Source organism: Callithrix jacchus, chromosome 8 (assembly GCF_049354715.1).
Source record: "Callithrix jacchus isolate 240 chromosome 8, calJac240_pri, whole genome shotgun sequence".
NCBI classification, from domain to species: Eukaryota; Metazoa; Chordata; class Mammalia; order Primates; family Cebidae; genus Callithrix; species Callithrix jacchus.
Genome location: NC_133509.1, coordinates 43,190,961 through 43,217,794, shown reverse-complemented (window position 1 = coordinate 43,217,794; position 26,834 = coordinate 43,190,961). Strand labels below are relative to the sequence as shown.

The window sequence follows — 26,834 nt, the reverse complement described above, 5'->3', positions numbered from 1 at the left end:
CCTGGGTTCTTAATGTTATTTCTCCATGTTCTGGAACATTTCCTTGAGTAATGTGTTTAGAAAAGATGACTAGGTAGTGTTGGCTTTTGCCATCATGAGTGAACAACAATATACTCAGATATAAAATTATTGGGACCTTAGGTAGGTTCAAGCTCAGCATTGTAAAATAAAGATCCAAGTGTACAGACCAAATAAAGATAAAAATTTAGTTCTCTTTAATGTAATACTTTGTTATACAACAGTGCTCAATGACCGTGTTCCATAAGGCCATCCTGGCTGGTGGGATCACCTCTTTTATCACATTATTTGGCCTTCATCTTTGAGCCTATGAGACCTTTTTTCCTCCTTGCCCCACTCCTTTGAAATGTCTAGTCAAGACCCTTGACTCGGTTTTGTTTGTTTGTTTGAGACGCAGTCTCACTCTGTTGCCCAGGCTAGTAGAGTGTAGTGGCACCATCTTGGCTCACTGCAATCTCCACCTCCCAGGTTCAAGAGAGTCTCCTGCCTCAGCCTCCTGAGTAGCTGGGATTACAGGTGTGCACCACCAGGCCTGGCTAATTTTTGTAGTTTTTGGTAGAGACGTAGTTTCACCATGTTGGCCAGGCTGGTGTTAAACTCCTGACCTCAGGTGATCGGCCCGCCTTGTCCTCCCAAAGTGCTGTGAGTACAGATGTGAGTCACTGCGCCCATCCTTGCCGGTTCTCATTAGTTCTCTTTGCTGGCTAAAACCTTTTACGCTATCATAAGAAAGTATATAGGAGAAAAAGTATATAGGAGCTATTGTTATAGAGTTTAAGGAGGTAGAGGTGGCATTGGCAGTGCTGGTTTTGCCTATATTCCCTTCTCTCGAGTTGATGTAGTTACCTAGAGTATCCTCCCTTGGAGTTGATGTGAATTAAGTACTGTGGTTTTAAAAAGAGAACCCCAGAAAAGTAGCTGGGACCATTGATAAAGAACAGGTAGGTCATTAGTTGCCATGTTTTCAGTGCTAAATTTTGCATTTTTTCTTGAAGAAAATATCTTTGATTTATTTGTTTGGGATTTGGCGGTTAGCTTTGATGTGTAATTACTTTAAATGTCAGTTGATTCTTAACTAAACAACGAGAAATAAGTGACTGACTTGCTACCATTGTTTCTGAAGGGAGAAATTCAGAAAATATATTTACTGAGAAGTTAAAGGAAGACAGTATTCCTGCTCCTCGCTCTGTTGGCACTATTAAAATCAACTTTACCCCTCGAGTATTCCCAACAGCTCTTCGTGAATCACAAGTAGCAGAAGAGGAGGAGGTAGATATACTTACCGTAGTTACAACTACCACAAATTAAAATGCTTTGTTTTTATTTCATCTATGGAAACTAGTACTGGTTCTGAATTTTTTTTTTTTTTTTTTTTTGTTTAATCGCCATGAGTGTCTGTCCCTCGCCCAATGCGGATGGGTCGTGGCCCGGGAGAGCGTGACATCCCCACATCAATCAGAAAACTGAATTTCTTACGTATTTATTATACTAAAAATATAACATCATGAATGTATTTTGGAATTTCCTAATGAGAAAATATATTTTGCAGGTATTTTTTGGCTCCAGAATAGTGATAAGAGAACACTGATTTAATATATGTACAGTAGGCCAGGTACAGTGGCTCAAGCCTGTAATCTTAGCACTTTGGGAGGCCAAGGTGGGTGGATCACTTGCGTAATCCCACTACTGATCAGCACAGGAGTTTTGACCTGCTCCGTTTCTGACCTGGGCCAGTTCACCCCTCCTTAGGCATCCTGGTGGTCTCCCGCTCCTGGGAGGGCATCATATTGATGCTGAACTTAGTGCAGACACCCGATCGGCATAGCTCACTACAGCCCAGAACTCTTGGGCTCAAGCGATCCTCCCACCTCAGCCTCCTGAGTAGCTGGGACTACAGGCACGCACCACTGCGCCCGGCCAAATACATCATTTTCTATAATATTGATAGATTTATAAACTCTGGATCAGTATGTATTTTGGAAGGAAGATATTTGGAATTTATTAATATATTATTACAGCTAATTATTACCAATAACAGGTATTTCTAATGTGACATTTTAGAATTAATATCTTTCATCCATTTATAAATTCCTAGCCCTAGATTTCGAATATTGTATCTTTAGTTATGTCAGCTTAAGAGCTGCATTTTTTTGGCCAGGTGCAGTAGCTCATACCTGTACTCCTAGCACTTTGGGAGGCTGAGGTGGGAGGATTGCCTGAGGTCAAGAGTTGAGACTGGCCTGACCAACATTTTGAAACCCCATCTTGACTAAAAATTCAAAAAAATTAGCCAGACATGGTGGTGAATGCCTGTAATCCCAGCTACTTGGGAGGCTGAAACAGGAGAATGAATTTAGGAGGTGGAGGTTGCAGTGAGCTGAGATTGCACCATTGCACTCCAGCCTGGGCAACAAGAGCAAAGACTCTGTCCCCCCCCAAAAAGAGGACTGCATTTTTTTTTTTGAGACAAAGTCTTACTCTGTTGCCCAGGCTGGACTGCAGTGGCGAAATCTCAGCTCACTGCAACCTATGTCTCCCAGGTTCAAGTGATTCTCCTGCCTCAGTCTCCCTAGTAGCTGGAATTACTGGCATGAGCCGCCACCCCACCTGGCTGATTTTTTGTATTTTTAGTAGAGATGGGGTTTCACCATGTTGGTCAGGCTGGTCCCGAACTCCTGACCTCAGGCAGTTCACCTGCCTCGGCCTCCCAAAATGCTGGGATCACAGGCATGAGCCACTGCACTTGACCAAGAACTGCATTTTTTTACTGCAAGGCTGAATAGATACATCTTTCAGTTGAAAAATTGTAGAAATAACAGGATCCTTAAGACACAATGACAATATAAATACTAATTATTTCATGTTATTAAACAATGTATTTTTCTCATTTCTATAATTATACAATTATAATCATTTAAAAATTGTGTGTGTATGTGTACACACACCAAACACACCTTTTTTTTTTCTTTAGAGTTGGGGTCTTGCTCTGCTGCCCAGACTGGAGTACAGTGGTGCAATCATGGCTCACTGCAGCCTTAAACTCTTGGGCTCAAGTGATCTCCCTGTATATTTTTCAGTATAGAAAAATAAAAATACTATAGCCAAGAAAGTTAAAATAATAACCACATGGGCTGGGCGCAGTGGCTCATGCCTGTAATCCCAGCACATTGGGAAGCCAAGACAGGCAGATCACAAGGTCAGGAGTTCGAGACCAGTTTGGCCAACATAGTGAAACCCCGTCTCTACTAAAAATACAAAAATTAGCTGGGCATGATGGCACATGCCTGTAATTCCAGCTACTCAGGAGGCTGAGGCAGGAGAATCACTTGAATCTGGGAGGTGGAGGTTGCAGTGAGCCAAGACCATGCTACTACACTCCAGCCTGGGTAACAGAGGGAGACTCCGTCTTGGGGAAAAAAACAAAAAAACAAAACAAAAAAAACCTATCATCAAATAGTATGTTAATCTACTCTGGCTGCTATAAACAAAGTACTATAGACTGGGTGGCTTAAACAACAAACATTCATTTCTCATAGTTCTGGAGGCTGAGAAATCCAAGATCAGGGTGCCAGCATGGTTCTTGGTAGGGTCCCATCATAACTTGCAGGCAACCATTTTTCACTATGCCCACATGGTGGGTGAGGAGATCTGATCTCTTTTTCTTCTTATAAGGATGCTAAACTCATTTTGGGGGCTCTCCTCTCATGACCTCAACCTAACTACCTCTCAGAGGCCCCACTTTTAAATACTGATTCATACTGACGGCTAAGGCTTCAATATATGAATTTGGAGGAGAGGTGGGGAATACACAAACATTCAGTGCATAACAAATATTTCCATCCATTGGAGGAAAATGAAATATCTAAAAGGAAATGACAATAAAAATAAGACCTTTGTGTTCTTCAAGAGACTTCTTTCTCATTCTAGTGGCTACACAAACAAGCCGAGGCACGAAGAGCAATGAATACTGACATACCTGAATTTTGCGATTTAAAAGAAGAAGAAAAGAACCCAGAATGGTTGAAGGATAAAGGAAAGTAAGTTGTTTGAACTCTGACCATGAGCTTTATCAGGTATGAAGACATTAGTAGTTATCACAGGATGAGTATGGTGGCTCATGCCTGTAATCCCAGCCCTTTGGGGAGGCTGAGGTGGGATGATCACTTGAAGCCAGAAGTTCAAGACCAGCCTGGGCAACAAAGTGAGTTTTTGTCTCTACAAAAAACAAACAAACAAAAAACAATAGCCCGGTGTACTGGCAAGCACCTGTAGTCCGAACTACCCAGAAGGCTGAGGCAGGAGGATCCCTCCAGCCTAGGAGTTCAAGGCTGCAGTGAGCTATGATTGTGCCACTGCATTCCAGTCTAGGCAACAAAGTGAGACCCTGTCTTTGAACAAAAAAAGCAGTTACCTCATTCTCTAGATGTTGTGTCTGTGTGTGTGTTGTTGGAGAAGGATATTCTGAATAAGTAGACGAGGTAGACAGGGCCTCCATAGTTAAAAAGTAGGGAAACAAGTAAGTCATTGAGGCTCTAATTTTACTTTTTTATTTAATGTCACAAAAATGGAAAAAAAATTACACCTTTTGGAATGCTTATTAAAATAAATTCCTTTAAAAATCCCTTTACGGCCGGGTGCGGTAGCACGTGCCTATAGTCCCAGCTACTTGGGAGGCTGAGGCGGAAGATCACTTGAGTCCAGGAGTTCTGAGCTGTGGTGTGCTATGCCAATGGGTGTCTGCACTAAGTTCGGCAGCAATACGGTGACCTTCTGGGAGCAGGGGACCACCAGGTTGCCTAAGGTGGGGTGAACTGGCCCATGTTGGAAACGGAGCAGGTCATAACTCCCGTGCTGACCAGTAGTGGGATCATGCCTGTGAATAGCCGATGCACTCCAGCCTGGGCAACATAGCGAGACCCTGTCTCTAAAAGTAAAAAAAAAAAAGGAAAAAAAATCCCTTTTACATTTGACATACGTCCTTCCTGATGACTCCCATAAAAACAGGCTTTTTGGAAAGCTGCCACTATTTTGATTATTCATATCCATTTTTTTTCTTTTTTTTTGTTTTGAGATAGAGTCTTATTCTGTCACCCAGGCTGGAGTGTAGTGGCATAATCTCAGCTCACTGCAACCTCCACCTCTCAGATTCAAGCAATTCTCCTGCCTTAGCCTCCCAAGGAGCTGGGATTATAGGGCCCACCACCACACCTGGCTAATTTTTTTGTATTTTTAGTAGAGACAGGGTTTCACCATGTTGGCCAAGCTGGTCTCGAACTCCTGACCTCTAGTGATCTGCACACCTCAGCCTCCCAAAGTGCTGGGATTACAGGCATGAGCCCTAGTGCAGGACCTATTCAAATACATTTTTAAAAGATTACTGTATTATTGTAATCAATCAGATCAGTGGTGTAGAAAGAAAAAAGATTACCATATTATCCCAGAGATTACCTTATATTCAGGTAATAATTTTATTCATTTGTATATGGCTCTCTGTGTGAATATTGTAACATACTGATCAAAAACAGTTAATTCTGGTATATTCTGAGTGGAAATTTATGTTCATATTTCAAGGCAGCTATAGATATTATATTTCATCATATGTACATCTATGTTTATTTTCCTATTGCTTCTGTAATAAACTACACAAAGTTATTGGCTTAAAACAACACAAATTTATCTTTTCGTTCTGGAGTTCAGAAATCCAAAATGAGTTTCACTGGTCTAAAATTAGGTGTCAGTTGCATTCCTTTTAAAGGCTCTAGGGACCAATCTATTTTCCTAAATTTCCAGCTTCTAAGCTGCTTGCATTCCTTGGATTGTGGCCCCCAGCCACTGATTGCATTGTTCCGACCTCTGCTTCCCTGGTCTCTTCTCCTTTTCTGACTCTGCTGCCTCCTTCTTTCTTTTATAAGGCTCTTGTGTTTCCATTAGTCCTACCTACATGATGCAGGATACTCTCTCCTGCCATCATGGTGAAACCCTATCTCTACTAAAAATAGAAAATTTGCAGGGCATGGTGATGCACACTTGTAATCCCAGCTACTCTGATTCTAAATCAATCACATCTGCAAAGTCCTCTTTGCCACGTTAGGTAACATTCATAGGTTCTAGGATTAGAATGTGGACGTCTTTTGTCGGTGTGGGGGGAGCATTATTTGTCTACCACAATGTCTGTATTTTTCTTTCCTTTCTACTTTTTCTTGTTTTTTTTCTCTTGTCTGTTACAATACAAGATATTGTTTAGTGGAGTTTAGCTGGAGTTGGCAATTTTTCTGAAGGTTAGAAGCCGGGAACTGACAGTTTAGTTCTTGTAACTTCCAGGAGTAAAACCATATATAATCTTTTCTCCTCTTTCTCTTCTTCCTTCCTATCCATTATTTAGTCATTAAATAAGCAATTATTGATTGCTTGCTATTTGCCAGACTATAGGCACTGAACAAGAGAAATCAGGAGGAGAGAGGCGTACACAAATACTTAAAATACTGTATGGGAAGTACAATAACATGGATAAGAACACGGTAATATGGGATAGGCATGGTGGGTCACGCCTGTAATCCTAGCATTTTAGGAGGCCGAGGCAGGCAGATCACCTGAGGTTGGGAGTGTGAGACCAGCCTGACCAACATGGAGAAACCCCATCTCTACTAAAAATACAAAATTAGCCAGATGTAAAGGGCATGGTAGTTCATGCCTGTAATCCCAGCACTTTGGGAGGCCAAAGTGGGTAGATCACCTGAGGTCAGGAGTTCAAGACCAGCCTGGCCAACATGGTAAAACATGGTGAAAACCCAATCTCTACTAAAAATACAAAAAATTATACAGGCATGGTGGTGGGCGCCTGTAATCCCAACAAGAGGCTGAGGCAGGAGAATCACTGGAACCTGGAGGGCAGAGGTTACAGTCAGCCGAGATCTCACCATTGCATTCCAGGCTGGGCAACAAGAGCGAAACCGTCTCAAAAAAAAAACAATTATACAGACATGGTGGTGCATGCCTGTAATCCTAGCTACTAGGGGTGCTGAGGCAGGAGAATTGCTTGAACCTGGTAGGCAGAGGTTGTGGTGAGCCAAGATCGTGCCATTGTACTCCAGCCTGGGCAACAAGAGGGAAACTCTGTTTCAAAAAAAAAAAAGACACACACACACACACACACACACACACACACACACACACACTAGTCAGGCTTGGTGGTAGGCACCTGTTATCCCAGCTACTAGGAAGACTGAGGCACGAAAATTGCTTGAACCCGGGAGGTGAAGGTTTCAGTGAGCCAAGATCATGCCACTGCACTCTAGCCTGGGCAACAAAGTGAGACTCCATCTCAAAGAAAAAAGAAAATTTCTGGCCAAGCACGGTGGGTCATGCCTATAATCCCAGCACTTTGGGACGCCGAGGTGGATGGATCACTTGAGGTCATGGTTTTGAGACCAGCCTGGCCGACATGATGAAACCCCATCTCTACTAAAAATACAAAAATTAGGCCAGGCACATTGGCTCTTGCCTGTAACCCCAGCACTTTGAGAGGCCAAGGTGGGTAGAACACCTGAGGTCAGTATTTCTCCAAATACTCAGCCTGGCCAACATGGTGAAATTTTGTCTCTACTAAAAATACAAAAATTAGGTGGGTGTGGTGGCGGGTGCCTGTAATCCCAGCTCCTTAGGAGGCTGAGGGTAGATAAATTACTTGAACTCAGGAGGTGGAGGTTGCAGTGAGTTGAGATCGAACCACTGCCCTCTAGCATGGGTAACAGAGTGAGACTCCATCTAAAAAAGAAAGAAAAAGAGAGAGAGTAAAAGAGAGAGAGAGAAAGGGGGGTGTGGGAGAGAGAGAGAGAGCGCCAGGTGCCGGTGGCTCACGCCTGTAATCCCAGCACTTTGGGAGGCAGAGGCAGGCGGATCACAAGGTCAGGAGGTTTCACTGGCTAACATGGTGAAACCTCGTCTCTACTAAAAAAAAATACAAAAATCAGCTGGGCATGGTGGCAGGTGCCTATGATTTCAGCTACGTGGGAGGCTGAGGCAGGAGAATCGCTTGAACCCAGGAGGTGGAGGTTACAGTGAGCCGAGATTGTGCCACTGCATTCTAGCCTGGGCAACAGAGTGAGACTCCATCTCAAAAAAAAAAAAAAAAAAAAAAAGAGAAAGAATTGGGCCTTTACCTAATACCATGTACAAAAATAACTCAAAATGGATAAAAGACCTAAATGTAAGGACTAAACTATAAAATTCTTAGAAGAGAACTCAGGGTGCTTCCTTACATTGGATTTGGTAAAGTTTCCTGCATATGACACCAAAACAATAGGCAACAAAAGTAAAAACGGTTAAGTTGGACCACATCAAAATTAAAAACTTTTGTACATTGACAACACTATAAACAGTAAAAAAGCAACTCATGGAATAGAGAAAATATTTGCAAATTGAGAATGTATATGAGCTACTATTCAACAACAAAACAACCTAATTTTAAAATGAGCAAAGAGGCCAGAGCCACCGCTCACACTTGTAATCCCAGCTTTTGGAGAGGCCAAGGTGGGCAGATCACTTGAGGCCAGGAGTTCGAGACCAGCCTGGCCATCATGGTGAAACCCTATCTCTACTAAAAATAGAAAATTTGCAGGGCATTGTGATGCACACTTGTAATCCCAGCTACTCTGATTCTCTCAGGTATGAGAATCACTTGAACCTGGGAGGTAGAGGTTGCAGTGAGTTGAGAATGGCACCACTGAACTCCAGCCTGGGCAACGGATCAAGACTCTGCTCAGAAATATAATAATAATTTTTTTAAAAATAAAAATGACCAAAGAACCTAAATAGGCATTTCTCCAAAGAAGACAAATGGCTAGTATGAAAAAATGTTTAGTATTGCTAACTATTTGGGAAATGCCTGTCAAAACCACTATGAGATGCCACTTCCCACCCTTTAGAATGACTACTCAGGAAAAAAAAAAAAAAACAACAGAAAATAACAAGTGTTAGTGAGGACGTGGAGAAATTAGAATCCTGTGCATTGTTGGTAGAGGTACAAAATGATACAGCTGCTATGGAAAACAGTATTGTTCCTCAAAAAAGTAAAAATAGAATTTTTTTCTTTTTTTGAGATAAGGTCTGGCTCTATAGCCCATACTTGAGTGCAGTGATGTGATCTTGGCTCACTGCAACCTCTACCTCCCGGGCTTAAGCCATCCTCCCACCTAAGCCTTCCAAGTAGATGGGACCAGCTAATTTTTGTCATTTTTGTAGGGACAGAGTTTTGCTATGTTACCCAGTCTGGTCTCAAACTCAGGAGCTCAAGCAATCTGTCCACCTTGGCCTCCCAAAGTGCTGGGATTATAGGTAGGAGCCACCACACATGGCCAAAAATAGAATTGTTATATCATCTAGTAATTCCACTTCTGGGTGTATACCCAAAAGAATTAAAAGCAGGAACACAAACAGATAGTTGTACACCCAGGTTCATAGCAATAACACTCAAAATATCCAAAACATATAAGCAACCCAAGTGTCCACTGAGGGATAAATAGATCAATAAAATGTGTCATATCCATTACAATGCAGTGTTATTTCAGCCTTAAGGGAGGAAATCCTGTCACATGCTACAACATGGATGAACCTTGAAGACATTATATTAAATGAAATAGGCCAGTCACAAAAGGACAAATATATGATTTCACTTATGTGAGGTACTTAGAGTGGTCAGACTGACAGAGACAGAAAGTCAAATGGTGGTTGTGAACGACTAGAGAGGAGGAGGATCGGAGAGTTGCTCTCTAATGGGCATGAAGTCTCAATCTGAGAAGATGAAAAAGTTATAAACATGGGTGGTGGTGATGGTTGTACAATGTAAATGTAGTTAATGCCGCTGAATTTTACATTTTAAAATGTATAAAGTGGTAAATTTTGTTATATATATTTTACTACAGTTTAAAAAATAAAAGGCCAGGCATTGTGGCTCAAGCCTGTATATAATCCCAGCACTTTGGGAGGCCAAGGCTGGTGGATCACAAGGTCAGGAGTTCAAGACCAGCCTGATCAACATAGTGAAACCCTGAATCTACTCAAAATACAAAATTTAGCCGGACATGGTGGCTGTGTAATCTCAGCTACTCCGGAGGCTGAGGCAGGAGAATCGCTTGAACCTGGGAGGCAGAGGTTGCAGTGAGCCGCGATTGCACCAATATTCTCCAGCTTGGGTGATAGTTCAAGACTCCATCTCAAAAAAAAAAAAAAAAAAAAGTTTTGTTGTAGACACTGCAGGTTACCTAGCCAATATTTGTTCTCTCCCTTTATCCTTATTGGCTGAGCCCATATTTTGTTTATGTGTGCAGACCTTGCCTGTGTGACTTAGGATGGTGACCCTATTCTAAGTGATAAATTCTCATTGACTTCAACAGATCATGATTGCTTTAGTTGCATTCCTGCTTTTAAAAAAAAAGATATAGGCACAAAAATATTTATTATAATCTTCTTCATAAAAAAAAAGTATTGGAAAAGAAGACCCCTAAATGTACCCAAGTAGGAGGAAATTGGTTTCAAAAATCCTAGTGCTTATGAGAAAATACTGTAAGAACAATCTGTGTATTAATATACACTCTGTAAAAATGTATTTCTCCATTTTCTAACATGGAAAGATGGTCATGTTTTTGAATTTTTAAAAGCATTCTAAACAGCAGTACACAGTAGTAATAGTATGAATAGTAAAATTGGGGAAGTGGGGGTAAGAGGAGAGAGAAAGAGATGGCGGTGGGGGACAGGGGGAGGCAGGGAGGGAGGCAAGGATAAAGGAAAAGAGAGTCTGAGGGAGAGAGAGAGAGAAAGTAGAAAAAGAGAGTTTGAGGAAGAGAAAGACAGGTTTTTATTTTTGTTTTAAGGGTATGTACTTTTGGTCAATGAGATGTGAAAAGAGGTAAACTAGGAGTTTTCTGGGAATGATTTTCTTTCTGTTAGGAAACGTATACCAGAAGATATTGTTACCTTTTCTTCCAATGAGTATTATGCCTGTATGTGGCACCTTGAGCTAATATGTCTATGAGGATAACCAGCCCAATTATGGTTTCTGCTGAGTACAGTAGAATGGACAGATGGAAGGAGCCTGTGACCTTGATAACATCTTTGAGCTACTAATTGGGCTTGGAGTTTCTTTCCTCTGGACTTCTTATTTTTATTTTTTGATCTTCTTTATAAGGTCCTTAATCCCATGGACTTTTAAAATGTGAGATAGGCTGGGTGCAATGGTTCATACCTGTCATCCCAGCACTTTGGGAGGCTGAGACAGGCGGATCAGGAGGTCAGGAGTTCGAGACCAGCCTGGCCAACATGGTGAACCAAGACTGAGCCACTGCACTCTGTAGCCTGGGCGACAGAGCGAGAAACTCTGTCTCAAACAAAACAAAACAAAAAAAGTGAGATGATTAATTTCCTTACTTGTTTAAGCCCAGTTGAGCTGTGGTTCCGTTACTTGCATTCAGAAGCATTGCTAATACAAGGCATTTCAGAAATGTAAACTGTACACATGGAATTCGCTTTTCTAGTTTGTACACGTTATTTTCAGCTTGAGTTTAGCTCAAATTAGGTGTGACAGTGGTGTCTTCTTACCTTTTACTCAGTTTACTGGGTACTTTTATAGGTTTACTTTTGACATGTTTAATATTCCAGAGCAGCAAAGTATGCAGTAAAATGGAATGAACATGAATACGAGTTATATTTATATGACATTTTTCTTTTTAGCAAAGTATTTTCTGTTTTCCTGTTTATGTACTTTTTCAAATTTTTGTATGTGGAAATTATACATAAAAAAAAGAAACTTTGCATTTTGAAGAAATCCTTTAATTGTATGCATCTCTTTATTTGAAGAGAATTTTGGAACATTTGAACTGAAAGTGTATATCCATTGCAAGTAACCAAAAACCCAGTTCAAACTGGCTTTATATTGAAAGGAATTTATTGTCTTATAAAACTAAAAAGCTAAAGGTGTTTTGCATTTCAGGTAAAGCTTGATCCAGCAGCTTAGCTGTATTGTAAAGGGCTCAGTTTCTTTCTGCCTTTTGATTCCTTTCATATTCCCATAGTATCAGCTTTACTCTAATGCCATCTCTTCCCTGTTAAAAATAGTCAGTAACAATTTGGGCTATATGACTTCTTCATTTATATCCAGCAGGGGGAGAAGTTTGCCTAACTTTTTATTCTCCAACTTTGAAACCAACCCACAGGTTTCATTCTAAATAGAACATTAGGCCCTGTGCGGTGGCTCATGCCTATAATCCCAGCATTCTGGGAGACCCAGGCAGGCAGATCACAAGGTCAAGAGATCAGGACCATCCTGGCCAACATGGTGAAACCCATCTCTACAAAATGTACAAAAATTAGCTGGGCATGGTGACATACTCCTGTAGTCCTAGCTACTTGGGAGCCTGAGGCAGGAGAAACACTGGAACCTGGGTATGTGGAGGTTGCAGTGAGCCGAGATTATGCCACTGCACTCCAGCTTGGTGACAGAGCAAAACTCCATCTCAAAAAAAAAAAAATTGAAAAAAAAAAAAAGTAAATAGAACAATATAGGTCACACAAGCCCATCCCCAAGTCAATTACTGTAGCAAAAAGAATGAAAATATGCCTACTGGCTTAAATTACTAATGTCTACCCTTGGAAATGGGAGTGAGGTCCGTCCCATTCAAATGGTAGGCTGGTGGATGTGAAAGAGAGATGGATTCAGTACAGTCAACCATGTTTACCCTACAGAGTATGCAAAAAGAGGTAAGCCATCCTCTTTGTGAAATACAATTAGATATTATTTCGTTTTTCTGTTTCCATGTTAAATTGTTTTTCTTTTCTGTTTTGTCTCATTAGCAAATTGTTTGCAACAGAAAACTATTTGGCAGCTATTAATGCATATAACTTAGCCATAAGACTAAACAATAAGATTCCACTATTGTATTTGAACCGGGCTGCCTGCCACCTAAAACTAAAAAACTTACACAAGGCTATTGAAGATTCTTCTAAGGTATGGATATCTCTTTCTTATATGTATATCCTTCTATTAATTGGTTTAAATGATGATCTTTTTCTGTTCAATTGAAATAATTGAGATATGAAGATTTTTTAAATTGTCTTTCTTATTAAAACTTTTTTTTAACTGATTTTTTACTAATGGACAAGGAACTGGCATTTGTTGTGACGTCTATGAATAGTTAGATTAAAAATCAGCTTTTGCCAGGTGTGGTGGCTCACACCTGTAATCCCAGCAGCTTGGGAGGCCGAGGTGGGTTGATCACCTAAAGTCAGGAGTTTGAGACCAGTCTGGCCAACATGGAGAAACCCCATCTCTTAAAAAAAAAAAAAAAAAAAATCAGCTGTTACGGTATTGCCCTGATGTATCACTTGAAGTTCACAAGGAAATTAATAAATGTATTTTTTTTTTAAGACAGGGTCTTGCTCTGTCACCCAGGCTGGAATGCAGTGGTAAGATGACAGCTCACTGCCGCAGCTTTGACCTCCCAATCTCAAGCTATCCTCCCCACCTCAGCCTCTCAAGTAGCTGGGATTACAGGCACACACCACCACACCTAGCTAAGTTTTTGTTTTGTTTCGTTTGTTTTTGTTTTTTGTAGAGACAAGGTCTCCCTATATTTCTCAGGTTGGTCTCGAACTCCTGACCTCAGGTGATCCACCCGCCTCGGCCTCCCAAAGTGCTGGGATTACAGGCGTGAGCCACAGCGCCCGGCCCGAACTCCTGATTTCAAGGGATGCTACAATCTTGGTCTCTCAAAGTGCTAGAATTATAGGTGTGAACCACTGTACCCTGCTGGAAATTAGTAAATGGTGGTCAGTTGTGCCCTTTCCTTTTCTTTCCTCTTTCCTTACCCATTTTCTTTTATTTTTTCTTCCTTCCTTCCTCCTTCCCTCCCTCCCTCCCTCTTTTTTCCTTCCTCTTTTTTTCTTCTCCCCTCCCTCTCTCCCTTCCTTTCTCCTTTCCTTCCTCTTTTTCTTTCTTCTCCTCTCCCTCCCTTCCCCTCCCCTCTCCTCCCTTCTCCTACCTTCCCCTTCCCTTCCTTCCTTTCTTTCTCCCTCCCTCCCTCTTTCTCTCTCTTCCTTTCTTCCTCCTCCTCCTTTTTTTTTTTTTGGAGGGGAAACAGAATCTCACTCTGTCACCTAGGATGGATTACAGAGGTGTGATCACAGCTCACTGCAGCCTCGACCTCCCAATCTCAAGTGATCATCCCACCTTAGCCTCCCAAGTAGCTGGAACTACAGGCATGCATCACCACACCTAGCTAATTTTTGTATTTTTTATAGAGATGGGATTTGGCCATGTTGCTCAGGCTGGTCTCGAATTCCTGAGCTCAAGCAATCCTCCGTCTTAGCTTTGCAAAGCACTGGGATTACAGGTGTGAGCCACTGCATCCAGCCCACCTTTTTTCTTATTAAAGTTTTGCAGACTCGGCCAGGTGCTGTGGCTAACACCTATAATCTCAGCACTTTGGGAGGCCAAGGTGAACAGATCACCTGAGGTCATGATGAAAACCTGTCTCTATTAAAAATACAAAAATTAGCTAGTTGTGGTGGTGGCCACCTGTAGTCCCAGCTACGTGGGAGGTTGAGGCAGGAGAACTGCTTGAACCCAAAAGGTGGAGGTTGCAGTGAACTGAGATCATGCCATTGCACCCTAGCCTAGGTGATAGAGCAAGACTCTTTCTCAAAAAAAAAAAAAAGTTTTGCAGACTCAATGCAAGGTAGAAGGAAGAACACTTTGTATTCACTTGTTATCTCTACCACATGTGCAGTAAGAGAATATTTCTTTTTTAAAGAAATTTTAAAAGTTTTTTTTGAGATGATGTCTCACTCTGTCACCCAGGCTGGAGTGCAGTGACGTGATCTCCACTTACTGCAATATCCTCCTCCCAGGTTCAGGAGATCCTTCTGCGTCAGCCTCCCGAGTAGCTGGGATTACAGGTGCTTCCTACCACAACTGGCCAAATTTTTTAAGGGTTTTTTTTTTTTTGGTGACAGATCTCACTCTTTCACCCTGGCTGGAATGCAGTGGCACAATCTTGGCTCACTGCAAACTTGGTTTCCTGGGCTCAAGTGATTCTCATGCCTCAGCCTCCAAGTAGCTGGGATTACAGGCGCCCACCACCATGCCCAGCTAATTTTTGTATTTTTAGTAGAGACAAGGCTTCACCATATTGGCCAGGCTGGTCTCAAACTCCTTATCTCAAATGATCCACTTGCCTCAGCCTCCCAAAGTGTTGGAATTACAGGCGTGAGCCACCATGCCCAGCCCTCAATTTTTAATTTTTAAGAGACAGCCTGTCACCCAGGGTAGAGTGCAGTGGCTCACTGCAACCCCAAGCTCCTGGACTCAAGTAATCATTCTGCCTTGGCTTCCCAAAGGGCTGGGATTACAGGTGTGATTACCATGCCCAGCCCAGATATCTATAATCATTTTCCTATTTACAGGGTAACTTAGTATATTCTACCTTCCATTACTAATATTTCATGTGAATGTCTTGCACTTCTACTGCTTTTTCTTTTTCCATGTCAAGATAACTTGTTTTAAGGGAATATCATGTGCAGAATCTCTTAGGTAGCTCCTTGAGATTGAGGATATGGAGTACACAACAAGTCCTCATACTTTGATATCATAACATTTTTATGATCTAGTTCTTCTTTGACTCTCACAATGCAAACAAATATTTATGAATGTATGAATAAACTGAATCACTCAATCTGAATACAGAAGCCCCACAAATGCTATTTAATAATTCCTACTAGTAAAAATATATTTGTAAATATATTTTATATTTCAAAATATATATGTATATAATATACATATATAATATACATGTATATAATATATAATGTATACATAAATATATATTTATGTATATAAATACATACTATAATATATATTTATAAACATTTATATATTTATATATTATATATTTATGTATATAAACATAAATATGTATATTTATATACATATTTAATATAGAAATATGTATATAAATACACAGATATGAATATTTATATATTAAATGTATTTTTAAATATATAAATATACATTTATAAATATAATTTATGTGTATAAAAATATATTTATATGTTTAATATATATTTTATATATTAAATATAAAAGTCTACCATTTATGTCACAATTAGTTTAAGTTGTTAGTTTATTTATATATAGACAATAATAATATATATGTGGCTGGGTGCCATGGCTTACGCCTGTAATCCCAACACTTTGAGAGGCTGAGGTGGGTGGATTACCTGAGGTCAGGAGTTCCAAACCAGCCTGGCCAATATGGTGAAACCCCATCTCTACTAAAAATACAAAAATTAGCCGGGCATCATGGTGTATGCCTATAATCCCAGCTACTAGGGGGGCTGAGGCAGGAGGATTGCTTGAACCTGGGAGGTGGAGGTTGCATTGAGCTAATATCTATATATGTATATATTTGGTAAATTTCTGTACCAGCTAAGGCAATTTAGGTGAGGGCTTGGGGCCCTTTTTTTTTTTTTGAGATGAAGTCTCATTCTGTCACCAGGCTGGAGTGCAGTGGCATGATCTTGGAGGCTCACTGCAACCTCTGCCTCCCAGATTCAGGTGATTCTCTTGCCTCAGTATCCTGAGTAGCTGGGATTACAGGTGTGCACCACCATGTCTAGCTAATTTTTGTATTTTTAGTAGAGACAGGGTTTTGCCATGTTGGCCAGGCTGGTCTCGAACTCCTGACTCTCAAGTGATCCACCCACCTCAGCCTCCCAAAGTGCTGGGATTACAGGTGTATCCACCGTGCCTGACTTTACTTGTTTAAATTAAGAAATGATGTCTTTCTCTTAATAATTGTATATATATTTTGTAAGGCACTGGAATTATTGATGCCACCTGTTACAGACAATGCTAATGCAAGAATGAAGGCACATATACGACGTGGAACAGCATTCTGTCAACTAGAATTGTATGTAGAAGGTAAGAAATTGATAGAAGTGATTTAAGTCTCAAGTTATACTCTGGAAAAAAGTTACTGGAATTATTTAAGATCATGACTTTTTTCTCTTTTATTAAATTGTTTTTATGTATATTTTATTTATTTATTTTTAGAATAGGTATGGTCAAAAGGATCATGACTTTTAAGGACTACATTAAAAAAATATTTTTAGCATTTAATTTATTCTTTGAAAAGTCTGCAACATATATGACAAAACATGATTTCAAAATTATATTTTAAACATTCATTGTAGAAGGGAATTAAAACAAGTGTGAACAACAAGTTTCAGTCTAGAAAAATGCTATATTACCAGACAACTCTTCTATAGAAAGATATGTGATAAATGCTGGGTGTGGTGCTTCACCCTTGTAATCCCAGGGACTAGGGAGGCTGAAGTGGGAGGTTGGCTTGAGGCCAGGAGTTTGAGACCAGCCTGGGCAACATAGTGAGACCCTGTCTCTTAAAAAAAAAATCATGATAAAATATATAAATGATTTATTTGAGATATCATTGAAAGTTGGTTTTTTTTTTTTTTTTGAGATGGGGTCTCGCTCTGTTGCCCAGGCTGGAGTGCAGTGGCATGATCTTGGCTCACTGCAACCTCTGCCTCCCGGGTTCAAGCAATTCTCCTGCCTCAGCCTCCCGAGTAGCTGGGATTAGAGGCACCTGCCACCATGCCTGGCTAATTTTTGTGTTTTTAGTAGAGATGGGGTTTCACCATCTTGGCCAGGCTGGTCTCGAACTCTTGACCTCGTGATCCACCCACAACAGCATCCCAAAGTGTTGGGATTACAGGCATGAGTGATTGCACCTGGCCGGAAATTTATCTCAAAGAGCTTCTTTGGTCACACCCTTTGTGTGTGTGTGTGTGTGTGTGTGTGCGCGCGCGCATGTGTACACACCTAAGCTTAGAAATAAATGATCTACCATACTGTATGCACATTGCTTATATTTGTTAGATTGTATTAAGCTCTGTAATTTAGCCCCATATATGCGGAAGACATACAGCACTTATTTTATTTTATTTTAAATAAATTTGGGGACCAGGTTCAGTAGCTCACACCTGTAATTCCAGAACTTGGGATGCCAAGGTGGGCGGAGGTCACCTGAGGTCAGGAGTTCGCTAGCCTGACCAACATAGTGAAACCCTGTCTCTACTAAAAATACAGAATTAGCTGACTGTGGTGGCACATGCCTGTAATCCCAGCTACTTGGGAGGCTGAGGCAGGAGAATCATTTGAACCTGGGAGGCAGAGGTTGTGGTAGGCTGAGATCGTGCCATTGCATCCAGCCTGGGCAACAAGAGCAAAGCTCCATCTCAAAAACAAAAACAAACAAACAAACAATATGTATATGTATATGTGTATATATGTCTATATATGTATATACACATATACATATATATGTCTATATATGTATATACACATATACATATATATGTCTATATATGTATATACACATATACATATATATGTCTATATATGTATATACACATATACATATATATGTCTATATATGTATATACACATATACATATATATGTCTATATATGTATATACACATATACATATATATGTCTATATATGTATATACACATAGACATATATGTGTGTATATACATATATACATACATACATATATATGTGTATATACATATACATATATATGTATGTATGTATAGTCTATTTGCAGTTACTCATACTGAACCAAAGGCAAAATTTTGTAGTAGCCAAAGTTTATCTCCAAGGTTCCTCCTACCATACCTCCCTAAGGAGAAGCCTATTCAGCTTCCATTCACTCAAGGCCTAAAGGCCACCTCTTGATGATGTCTTGCCAGGGCAAGCTATACATTTTTATTATTTCTGATTTCATTTTTAAAGTTGGTTCTGCCATTTTTAGGAGATTTAAAAAATTTTTTTAGAGATGGAGTCTTGCTCTGTTGCCCAGGCTGGAGTGCAGTAGTGCAATCTCAGCTCACTGCAACCTCCACCTCAGGAAATTTTTTCTAACTGAAGCATCCACATTGTGTTTATATGCCCCATTCTTTTTTAAATATCTTATTCAGTTTCAGGAGGATAGAGATGACCAAGCCGGAATGAAACGTTCTTTAGAAATTACGGTGTTATAGATTGTTTTGAGCTACAAAGACTCTTTCTTTTAAAGATGAGATAGTTGAGGCTCATAGGAGGCAATTCAGTGAATTGCCTAACCTGGCATAGCAAATCAACAGCATTTTAGGGACTAGAACTCAAGGTTCCTTACTCTGAAAGAAATATTTTTTCCATGGTGTTTTTGGGTAAAGATTAAGATCCAATTACATTTTTTTTTTTTTTTTTTTGAGATGGAGTCTTGCTCTGTCACCAAGGCTGGAGTGCATTGGCATGAGCTCAGCTCACTGCAACCTCCGCCTCCTAGGTTCAAGCGATTCTCCTGCCTCAGCCTCCTGAGTAGCTGGGATTACAGGTGTGTGCCACCATGCATAGCTAATTTTCGTACTTTTAAAAGAGATGGGATTTCACCATGTTCATCAGGCTGGTCTCAAACTCCTGATCTCGTGATCCTCCTGCCTCAGCCTCCCCAAGTGCTAGGATTACAGGAATGATTGTCCTTTTAACAAGCAGTAGACAGTGCTTTCATTTTTAACCATTTTTTTCTCAAAGGAATTCTGTACCTATTATAGCTACAGAAAAAAAGCTTATACCACATTCTAGTCTATGAATTAAGTATGGTTTGAGTCTACAAAAATTATTTATTTATTTATGTATTTATTTATTTATTTGAGATTGAGAGATCTCGTTCTGTCACCCAGGCTGGAGTGCAGTGGCGCCATCTTGGCTTACGGTGCCCTCCACCTCCTGGGTTCAAGCAATTTTCCTGCCTCAGCCTCTCGTTTATGTTATAATGAGTTTAAGTTGTTAGTTTATTTGTGCTTGAACTTAAAATAACTGTTGCTTACAGAATATTGAATAAAATAATAATTCCCTAAATCACTGAAAAATTTCCACAGTGTTACAGAGATACTACTATATGTCTAAAGATGGGAATCTAATTTAAAACTTGGTACTTGTCCTGAACTATGCTACTAGTGTTTGTTTGTTTTTTTAAATAAGTATTGTCTAGATAAGAGGTGTACTAATAAAGTATTTCTTTTATTCATCATCATTGCTATATAAACATAGGCCTACAGGATTATGAAGCGGCACTTAAGATTGATCCATCCAACAAAATTGTACAAATTGATGCTGAGAAGATTCGGAATGTAATTCAAGGAACAGAACTAAAATCTTAATGACTATTGGAAGCAACGAAGTATTGTTATAAGTTTTTTAAAAATACCTGGAGACATGAGGAATCTTTGTACATATCATGGTCGATTGTACAGAATTGCTTTATGTTTAGTACTCTAGTTCTGTAGAGCTGTGGAGGGCAAAATATTATGTCTATAGAAAATAAACTGTTTGAGTTGAATCATTCCTGAATAAGTAAATCTAAATAAGGATAATCTATTTTAATTTCTTATTTCTTCATATTAATACATACTTATCTGGCTGGGTGCGGTGGCTCACACCTGTAATTCCAGCACTTTGGGAGGCCAAGGCAGGCGGATCATGAGGTCAAGAGATCGAAACCATCTTGGCCAACATGGTAAAACCCCATCTCTACTAAAAGTATAGAAATTAGCTGGATGTGGTGGTGCACACCTGCAGGTCCAGCTACTCAGGAGGCTGAAGCAGAAGAATCTCTTGAACCTGGGAGGTGGAGGTTGCAGTGAGCATAGATCCTGCCACTGCACTCCAGCCTGGTGACAGAGCGAGACTCTGTCTCAAAAAAAAAACACAAAAATACATCCTTACACATTTTTGTGTTACTGAATTAAGCTTGCTCTTGTAACAAAATATATTTTGCTATAGTTGCCAGCACACTTACTGATTAATTTTTAACAAGGTAGAATTTTAAAATAAAAGATTGTTTATAAAGTATTTCTGTTTGTATTAAATATACCATTTAATTGACTGAATGGTTGACTTTGGTATAATAAATATTGATATTTATTATATTGAAACTAACAGGTTTTCTGTTAGTTTCTAAATACACAGAACCTTATTTTTTCATTAATACTTTTCTAACACCTGTTGTTCAAGATTAGATCAGTTCAACCTGGTATAAAACCACTGTTTAGAAAACCTTACCTTCAACTTGAGTTATAGGCTGTGCTCCTGAAAACTGATCATATTTCATAACACTGTCTGGTGGAGATAAATTTTTTTAGTGAAATAGTTTTCTAATACCTCCAAGTAGACAAGGGGGGAAAAATGACAGCAAAGCATTAGATATTAACCTGATATATTATGGTATTGGCATTGGATTGCACCAACATCTGTGTTGTATCACTGTGATTATGCAAGCATTAAGCACAATAGCACAGCTTCTCTTTTTCATGTACTTATTGTAATTCTCTGATTAGATTTTAAATTTTTTTTTTTTTTTTTTTGAGATAGAATTTCCTGTTGCCCAGGCTGGAATGCAATGTCTGAATCTTGGCTCACTGCAACCTCCTCTTCCCAGGTTCAAACAGTTCTCCTCCCTTAGTCTCCCTAGTAACTGAGATTATAGGCGCCTGCAACCAAGCCCAACTAATTTTTGTATTTTTATTAAAGACAGCGTTTCACCATGTTGGTCAGGCTGGTCTTGAACTCCTGACCTCAGTGATTCACCTGCCTTGGCCTCCCAAAGTGCTGAGATTACAGGCGCGAGCCACTGCACCTGGCTTTTTTATTTTTATTTTTTAATTTGAAATCGAGTATCCCTCTGTTGTCCAGGCTGGAGTACAGTGGTGTGATAATGGCTCACTGCAACCTCCGCCTACCAGGTCAAGCGATTCTCCTGCCTCCAAAGATGCTGGGATTATAGGCACCTACCACCATACCCGGCTAATTTTTGTATTTTTAGTAAAGATAGGGTTTTGCCATGTTGGTCATGCTGGTCTTGAGCTTCTGACCTCAGGTGATCTGCCTGCCTCTGCCTCCCAAAGAGCTGGGGACTACAGGTGTGAGCCACCATGCCTAACCATTTTTTTTTTCAAACCAAGGTGGGCAGATCACCTGAAGTCAGGAGTTTGAGAACAGCCTGGCCAACATGGCGAAACCCTGTTTCCATTAAAAATACAAAATGTACCTGGGCATGGTGGTGCACACCCATAGTCCCAGCTGCTTGGGTGTCTGAGGCAGGAGAATTGCTTGAACCAGGATGCAGAGGTTTCAGTGAGCTAACATGGCATTACTACCCTCTAGCCCAGGCAACAGAGTGAGACTCCATCTCAAAAAAAAAAAAAGAAGAAGAAAAGAAAACAAAGCTGGGATGAATTTTTATAGTATCTGATCATCTGATGCCATAAATTGTTATATGAGTCCTTTGATTTTTTTTTTTTTTTTTGAGATGGAGTCTCGTGCTTGTCACCCAGGCTGGAGTGCAATGGTGCTATCTCGGCTCACTGCAGCCTCTCCCACCTGGGTCCAAGCAATTCTCCTGCCTCAGCCTCCTGAGTAGCTGGGATTACAGGTATGCACCAGCATGCCTGGCTAATTTTGTATTTTTAGTAGAGATGGGGTTTCTCCATGTTGACCACGCTGGTCTTGAACTCCTAACCTCAGGTGATCCACCTGCCTTAGCCTCCCAAAGGGCTAGGATCACAAGCGTGAGTCACAGCGCCCAGCCTGATTTTTTTTAATAAGGCCAATTTAATTTAAAAAAATTTTCGGCTGGACGAGGTGGCTCACACCTGTAATCCTAGCACTTTGGGATGCCAAAATGGGAGGATCACGAGGTCAGGAGTTCAAGATCAGCCTGGCCAATATGGTGAAACCTCATCTCTACTAAATATACAAAAAGTACCTGGTCATGGTGGTGTACACCTGTAGTCCCAGCTACACAGGAGGCTGAGGCAGGAGATTTGCTTGAACCCAGAAGGCGGAGGTTGCAGTGAGGAGAGATCATGCCACAGCACTCCAGCCTGGGTGACAGAGTGAGACTCAATCTCAAAAAAAAAAAAAAAAAAAAATTTCTAGTTAGGCAATGGAAATTTAATTATTTGATTGAAATTAATTTCCATATACCAAATGGATAATAAATAAAATGTAGCTGTTACAGAAATGTAAACTGAAAAGACCTTTAATCTTCCACTATTGTGATTACCATACACAGTGTACACATTTATTAAGGAAGACTTAAACAAATGTAATTATGAACAAATGTCAAGGCTATATCACAACATTGCACACACACACAAAAAGATGCTAGTGCATTTTTATTATGCTTTATAGTAACAAGAAACAGTTATTGTTAAAGTACAATTTGAAAAAGAGTATTTCCTTACATGCCACCAACCTCTTGATGACATTCACTTGATAGTCAACTAGGATTGATGGGTAACTGGTTTCCCAAAATAAATCTTTATCTCTGCTGGGCCTGGTGGCTCACACCTGTAATCCCAGCACTTTGGGAGGCCAAGGTTGGCAGATCGCCTGGAGTCATGAGTTCAAGACTAGCCTGGCCAACATGGTGTAACTGCACTCCAGCTTGGGCAACAGCCTGAGACTCCTTCTCAACAAACAAATGGAAACTTTTTAAAGTGCTTAAGCATTTTATTAGAAATGCTTGTTTTTTCCTTCAATCAAAAGACAGTATTTTTATTAATTGATTGATTGATTGATGGAGTCTTGCTCTGTCACCCAGGCTTTAGTGCAGTGGTGTGATCTTGGCTCACTGCAACCTCCATCTCCTGGGTTCAAGTGATTCTCCTTACTTAGCTTCTCAAGTAGCTGGGATCATAGGTACCACCACATACAGCTAATTTTTGTATTTTTAGTAGAGACAGGGTTTCACCATTTTGGTCAGGCTGGTCTCGAACTCATGACCTCAAGCAATTTGCTCACCTTGGCCTCGCAAAGTGCTGGGACTACAGGCTTGAGCACCCATGCCCGGCCCCACAAATTTAAAGATATAATTGGCTTTTATCAATGACTCATAAATCAAGCAGCATCTTATATAAAGATTTACAAGAGATACTGCTAGATGTGGCAGAATAAAGCTACCTTTCCAAAATTATGATCAAGACAATGAAAGAGATTTAACTGAATTTATCTTGCTTTTTTTTTTTCAGTATATAAACTATTTATTAACAGACAAGGCCTATAGACTTATTTCTTCTTGGATACACCCACGGTGCAGCCACGGCGGCCAGTGGTCTTGGTGTGCTGGCCTCGGACACGAAGGTCCCAGAAGTGGCGAAGCCCTTTATGGGCCCAAATCTTCTTCTGTCGCTCCAGGTCTTCATGGAGCTTGTTGTGCAGACCATTGGCTAGGACCTGGCTATATTTTCCATCCTTTACATCCTTCTGTCTGTTCAAGAACCAGTCTGGGATCTTATATTGGCGTGGATTCTGCATAATGGTGATCACACGTTCCACCTCATCCTCAGTGAGTTCTCCTGCCCTCTTGGTGAGGTCAATGTCTGCTTTCCTCAACACCACGTGAGCGTATCTTCGGCCCACACCCTTAATGGCAGTGATGGCAAAGGCTATTTTCCGCCGCCCATCGATGTTGGTGTTGAGTACTCGCAAAATATGCTGGAACTTTTCAGGGATCACTAGAGACATGGCAGCAGCACAAGCGGCGGCGTGTAAGCCTCCTGTGGAAGCAATTTATCTTGCTTTTAACCTCCAAGCTGTCCTTGTTCATTCCTGGGCATAGGCTGAATTAACTTTAACTAATGTGTGAGGTGACTCATGCCTGTAATCCCAGCACTTTGGGAGGCTGAGGCAGGCAGATCTGAAGGTCAGAAGTTTGATACCAGCCTGGCCAACATGGTGAAACCCTTTCTCTACTAAAAATATAAAAAATTAGCCGGGCGTGGTGGTGAAAGCCTGTAATTCCAGCTACTCAGGAGGTTGAGGCGGGAGAATCTCTTGAACCTAGGAGGTGGAGGTTGCAGTGTGCTGAGATCGTGCCATTGTACTCCAGCCGGGGCAAAAGAGCAAGAGCAAAACTCTGTCTTGAGAAAAAAAAAACACCTTACTTTATCATTTAAACAAAGAAAGTAACAGCTCTTTCCCAAAACAGACCTCTTTCTTGCCTGGGGAATAAATTGCCTTTGTAGGACTAATGTTAGCCACAAGGTTAAAAATTATGATTTAGGCTGTAATCTCATGCCTGTAATCCCAGCACTTTGGGAGTCCGAGGTGGGTGGATCATCAGAGGTCAGGAGTTCAAGACCAGCCTGGCTACCATGGTGAAACCCCATGTCTACTAAAAATACAAATTAGCATGGTAGCGTATGCCTGTAATCCCAGCTACTCATGGGGAGGCTGAGGCAGGAAAATCATTTGAACCTGGGAGGTTGCAGTGAACCAAGATCTCGCCATTGCACTCCAGCCTGGGTGACAATAGCAAAACTATTGTCTCAAAAAAAACAAAAAGTTATGGTTTAGAAGTCATGCAGCTGGAGGCTACAGAATTCTGACTTTCCCTAAACTGCTCCTAAGATCAGTGCTTAAAATATTTTGCAGACCCTGCACTTAATGAATCAGCTGGCACTACCCAAACCAATAAAGGGATTTATCGAATCTTGTGAACCCCCATCCAGGAACTAAGTTGGGAAAAGCAGCTCCGACTCCCTATAATTTCATCTCTAACCAATCAGCACTCCTGGCTCAATGGCTTCCCCTTATCCACTAAGTTTTCCTTAAAAGCTCTGCATCCCTGCTGCTTGGGGAGACTAATTTAAGTAATAGTAAAACTCTCATCTCCTGCACAGCTGGCTCTGTGTGAATTACTCTTTCTCTATTGCAATTTTCCTGTCTTAATAAATGGGCTCTGTCTAGGGAACAGAAACCCTTTAGGCGGTTACAAGAACAGTTGATATTTTTAAGGTAGTTCAGGCAGGAAACAAGAGACAGCATAATACGAAAAGTGGGTTAGTTGATGTCTGATTACCTCAGATAACTTTCCTTGTAAGAGTTAAAACAGAGGGGACCTCCCTATCCTGCCAGCTAAAAGGGGCCTGTTGGGGATTTGGTATAGCGATACAATCTTGGCTCACTGCAACCTCCACCTCCCGGGTTCAAGTGATTCTCTTGCCACAGCCTCCTAAGTAGTTGGGACTACAGGCACATTAACACTGAGTTAACTTTTTAATTTTTGTATTTTTAGTAGAGGTGGGGTTTCACCATGTTGGCCAGGCTGGTCTTGAACTCCTGACCTGGTGATCCAACCGCCTTGGCCTCCCAAAGTGCTGGGATTACATGTGTGAGCCACTGCACCCGGCCAATCCTGAGAATTTTAGCAACAACAAAAATGACCCAATGGTGCACCTGCCAAAGTTAGGAATTTTAGGTTAGTGTCTAGATGCTACATAGAAAAAGGTAAATTCACTTACCACAAATTGGGCACCTACAGTGAAGGGGAAAATGGTTTGTATGGTTTATACCACAAGAACAGGCTAATAAACTCAAATGTTATTGCCTAATTCACTTGGAAATCTTGTGCAGTGGCTATTTGATGTTTTGAGGAAGTGAACAAAATTAATTTTTCTTCTTGCTTGTGCCATTACCAAATATCAGTTTGGGGGGTTATTGGAAGAAGTTGATGAAGCTGTAGAGTCTGAGCTGTTTCCTTACATCCAGCTACTTTTATGATTAGAAGATTCAACTTTTATAATACCCTAATGAATCTCATCTATTTTTTTTAATTGATAGTAATATCCTGAACTGACACCAACAGGGGAAAATAACAATGATTGTTTTTTTTCCAGAAAGATACTCAGACCCAATT

General features: G+C 40.5%; 1 protein-coding gene and 1 pseudogene across 5 annotated transcripts in view; one reads left to right on the top strand and one right to left on the bottom strand.

Moving 5' to 3' along the window:
* DNAAF4 (dynein axonemal assembly factor 4) overlaps nucleotides 1-20,474 on the top strand; it is a 72,289-nt gene extending 51,815 nt beyond the window's left edge. For 3 of the 5 annotated variants that reach the window (XM_035259708.3, XM_078334268.1, XM_002753503.6), the window contains 5 exons: nucleotides 1,142-1,287; nucleotides 3,946-4,055; nucleotides 12,862-13,015; nucleotides 16,882-16,987; nucleotides 20,186-20,474. In XM_035259708.3, the coding sequence (XP_035115599.1) occupies nucleotides 1,142-1,287; nucleotides 3,946-4,055; nucleotides 12,862-13,015; nucleotides 16,882-16,987; nucleotides 20,186-20,295 (626 nt within the window). In that variant the 3' untranslated portion in view covers nucleotides 20,296-20,474. Of the gene's footprint in view, nucleotides 1-1,141; nucleotides 1,288-3,945; nucleotides 4,056-12,861; nucleotides 13,016-13,435; nucleotides 13,577-16,881; nucleotides 16,988-20,185 lie in introns of those variants that run through there. The other 2 variants (XM_002753504.6, XM_054239671.2) reach the window with 2 other exon arrangements.
* Nucleotides 20,475-24,151: 3,677 nt separating this feature from the next.
* LOC100390291 (ribosomal protein S18 pseudogene) lies at nucleotides 24,152-24,703 on the bottom strand (annotated as a pseudogene).
* Between the last annotated feature and the right edge of the window lie 2,131 nt (nucleotides 24,704-26,834).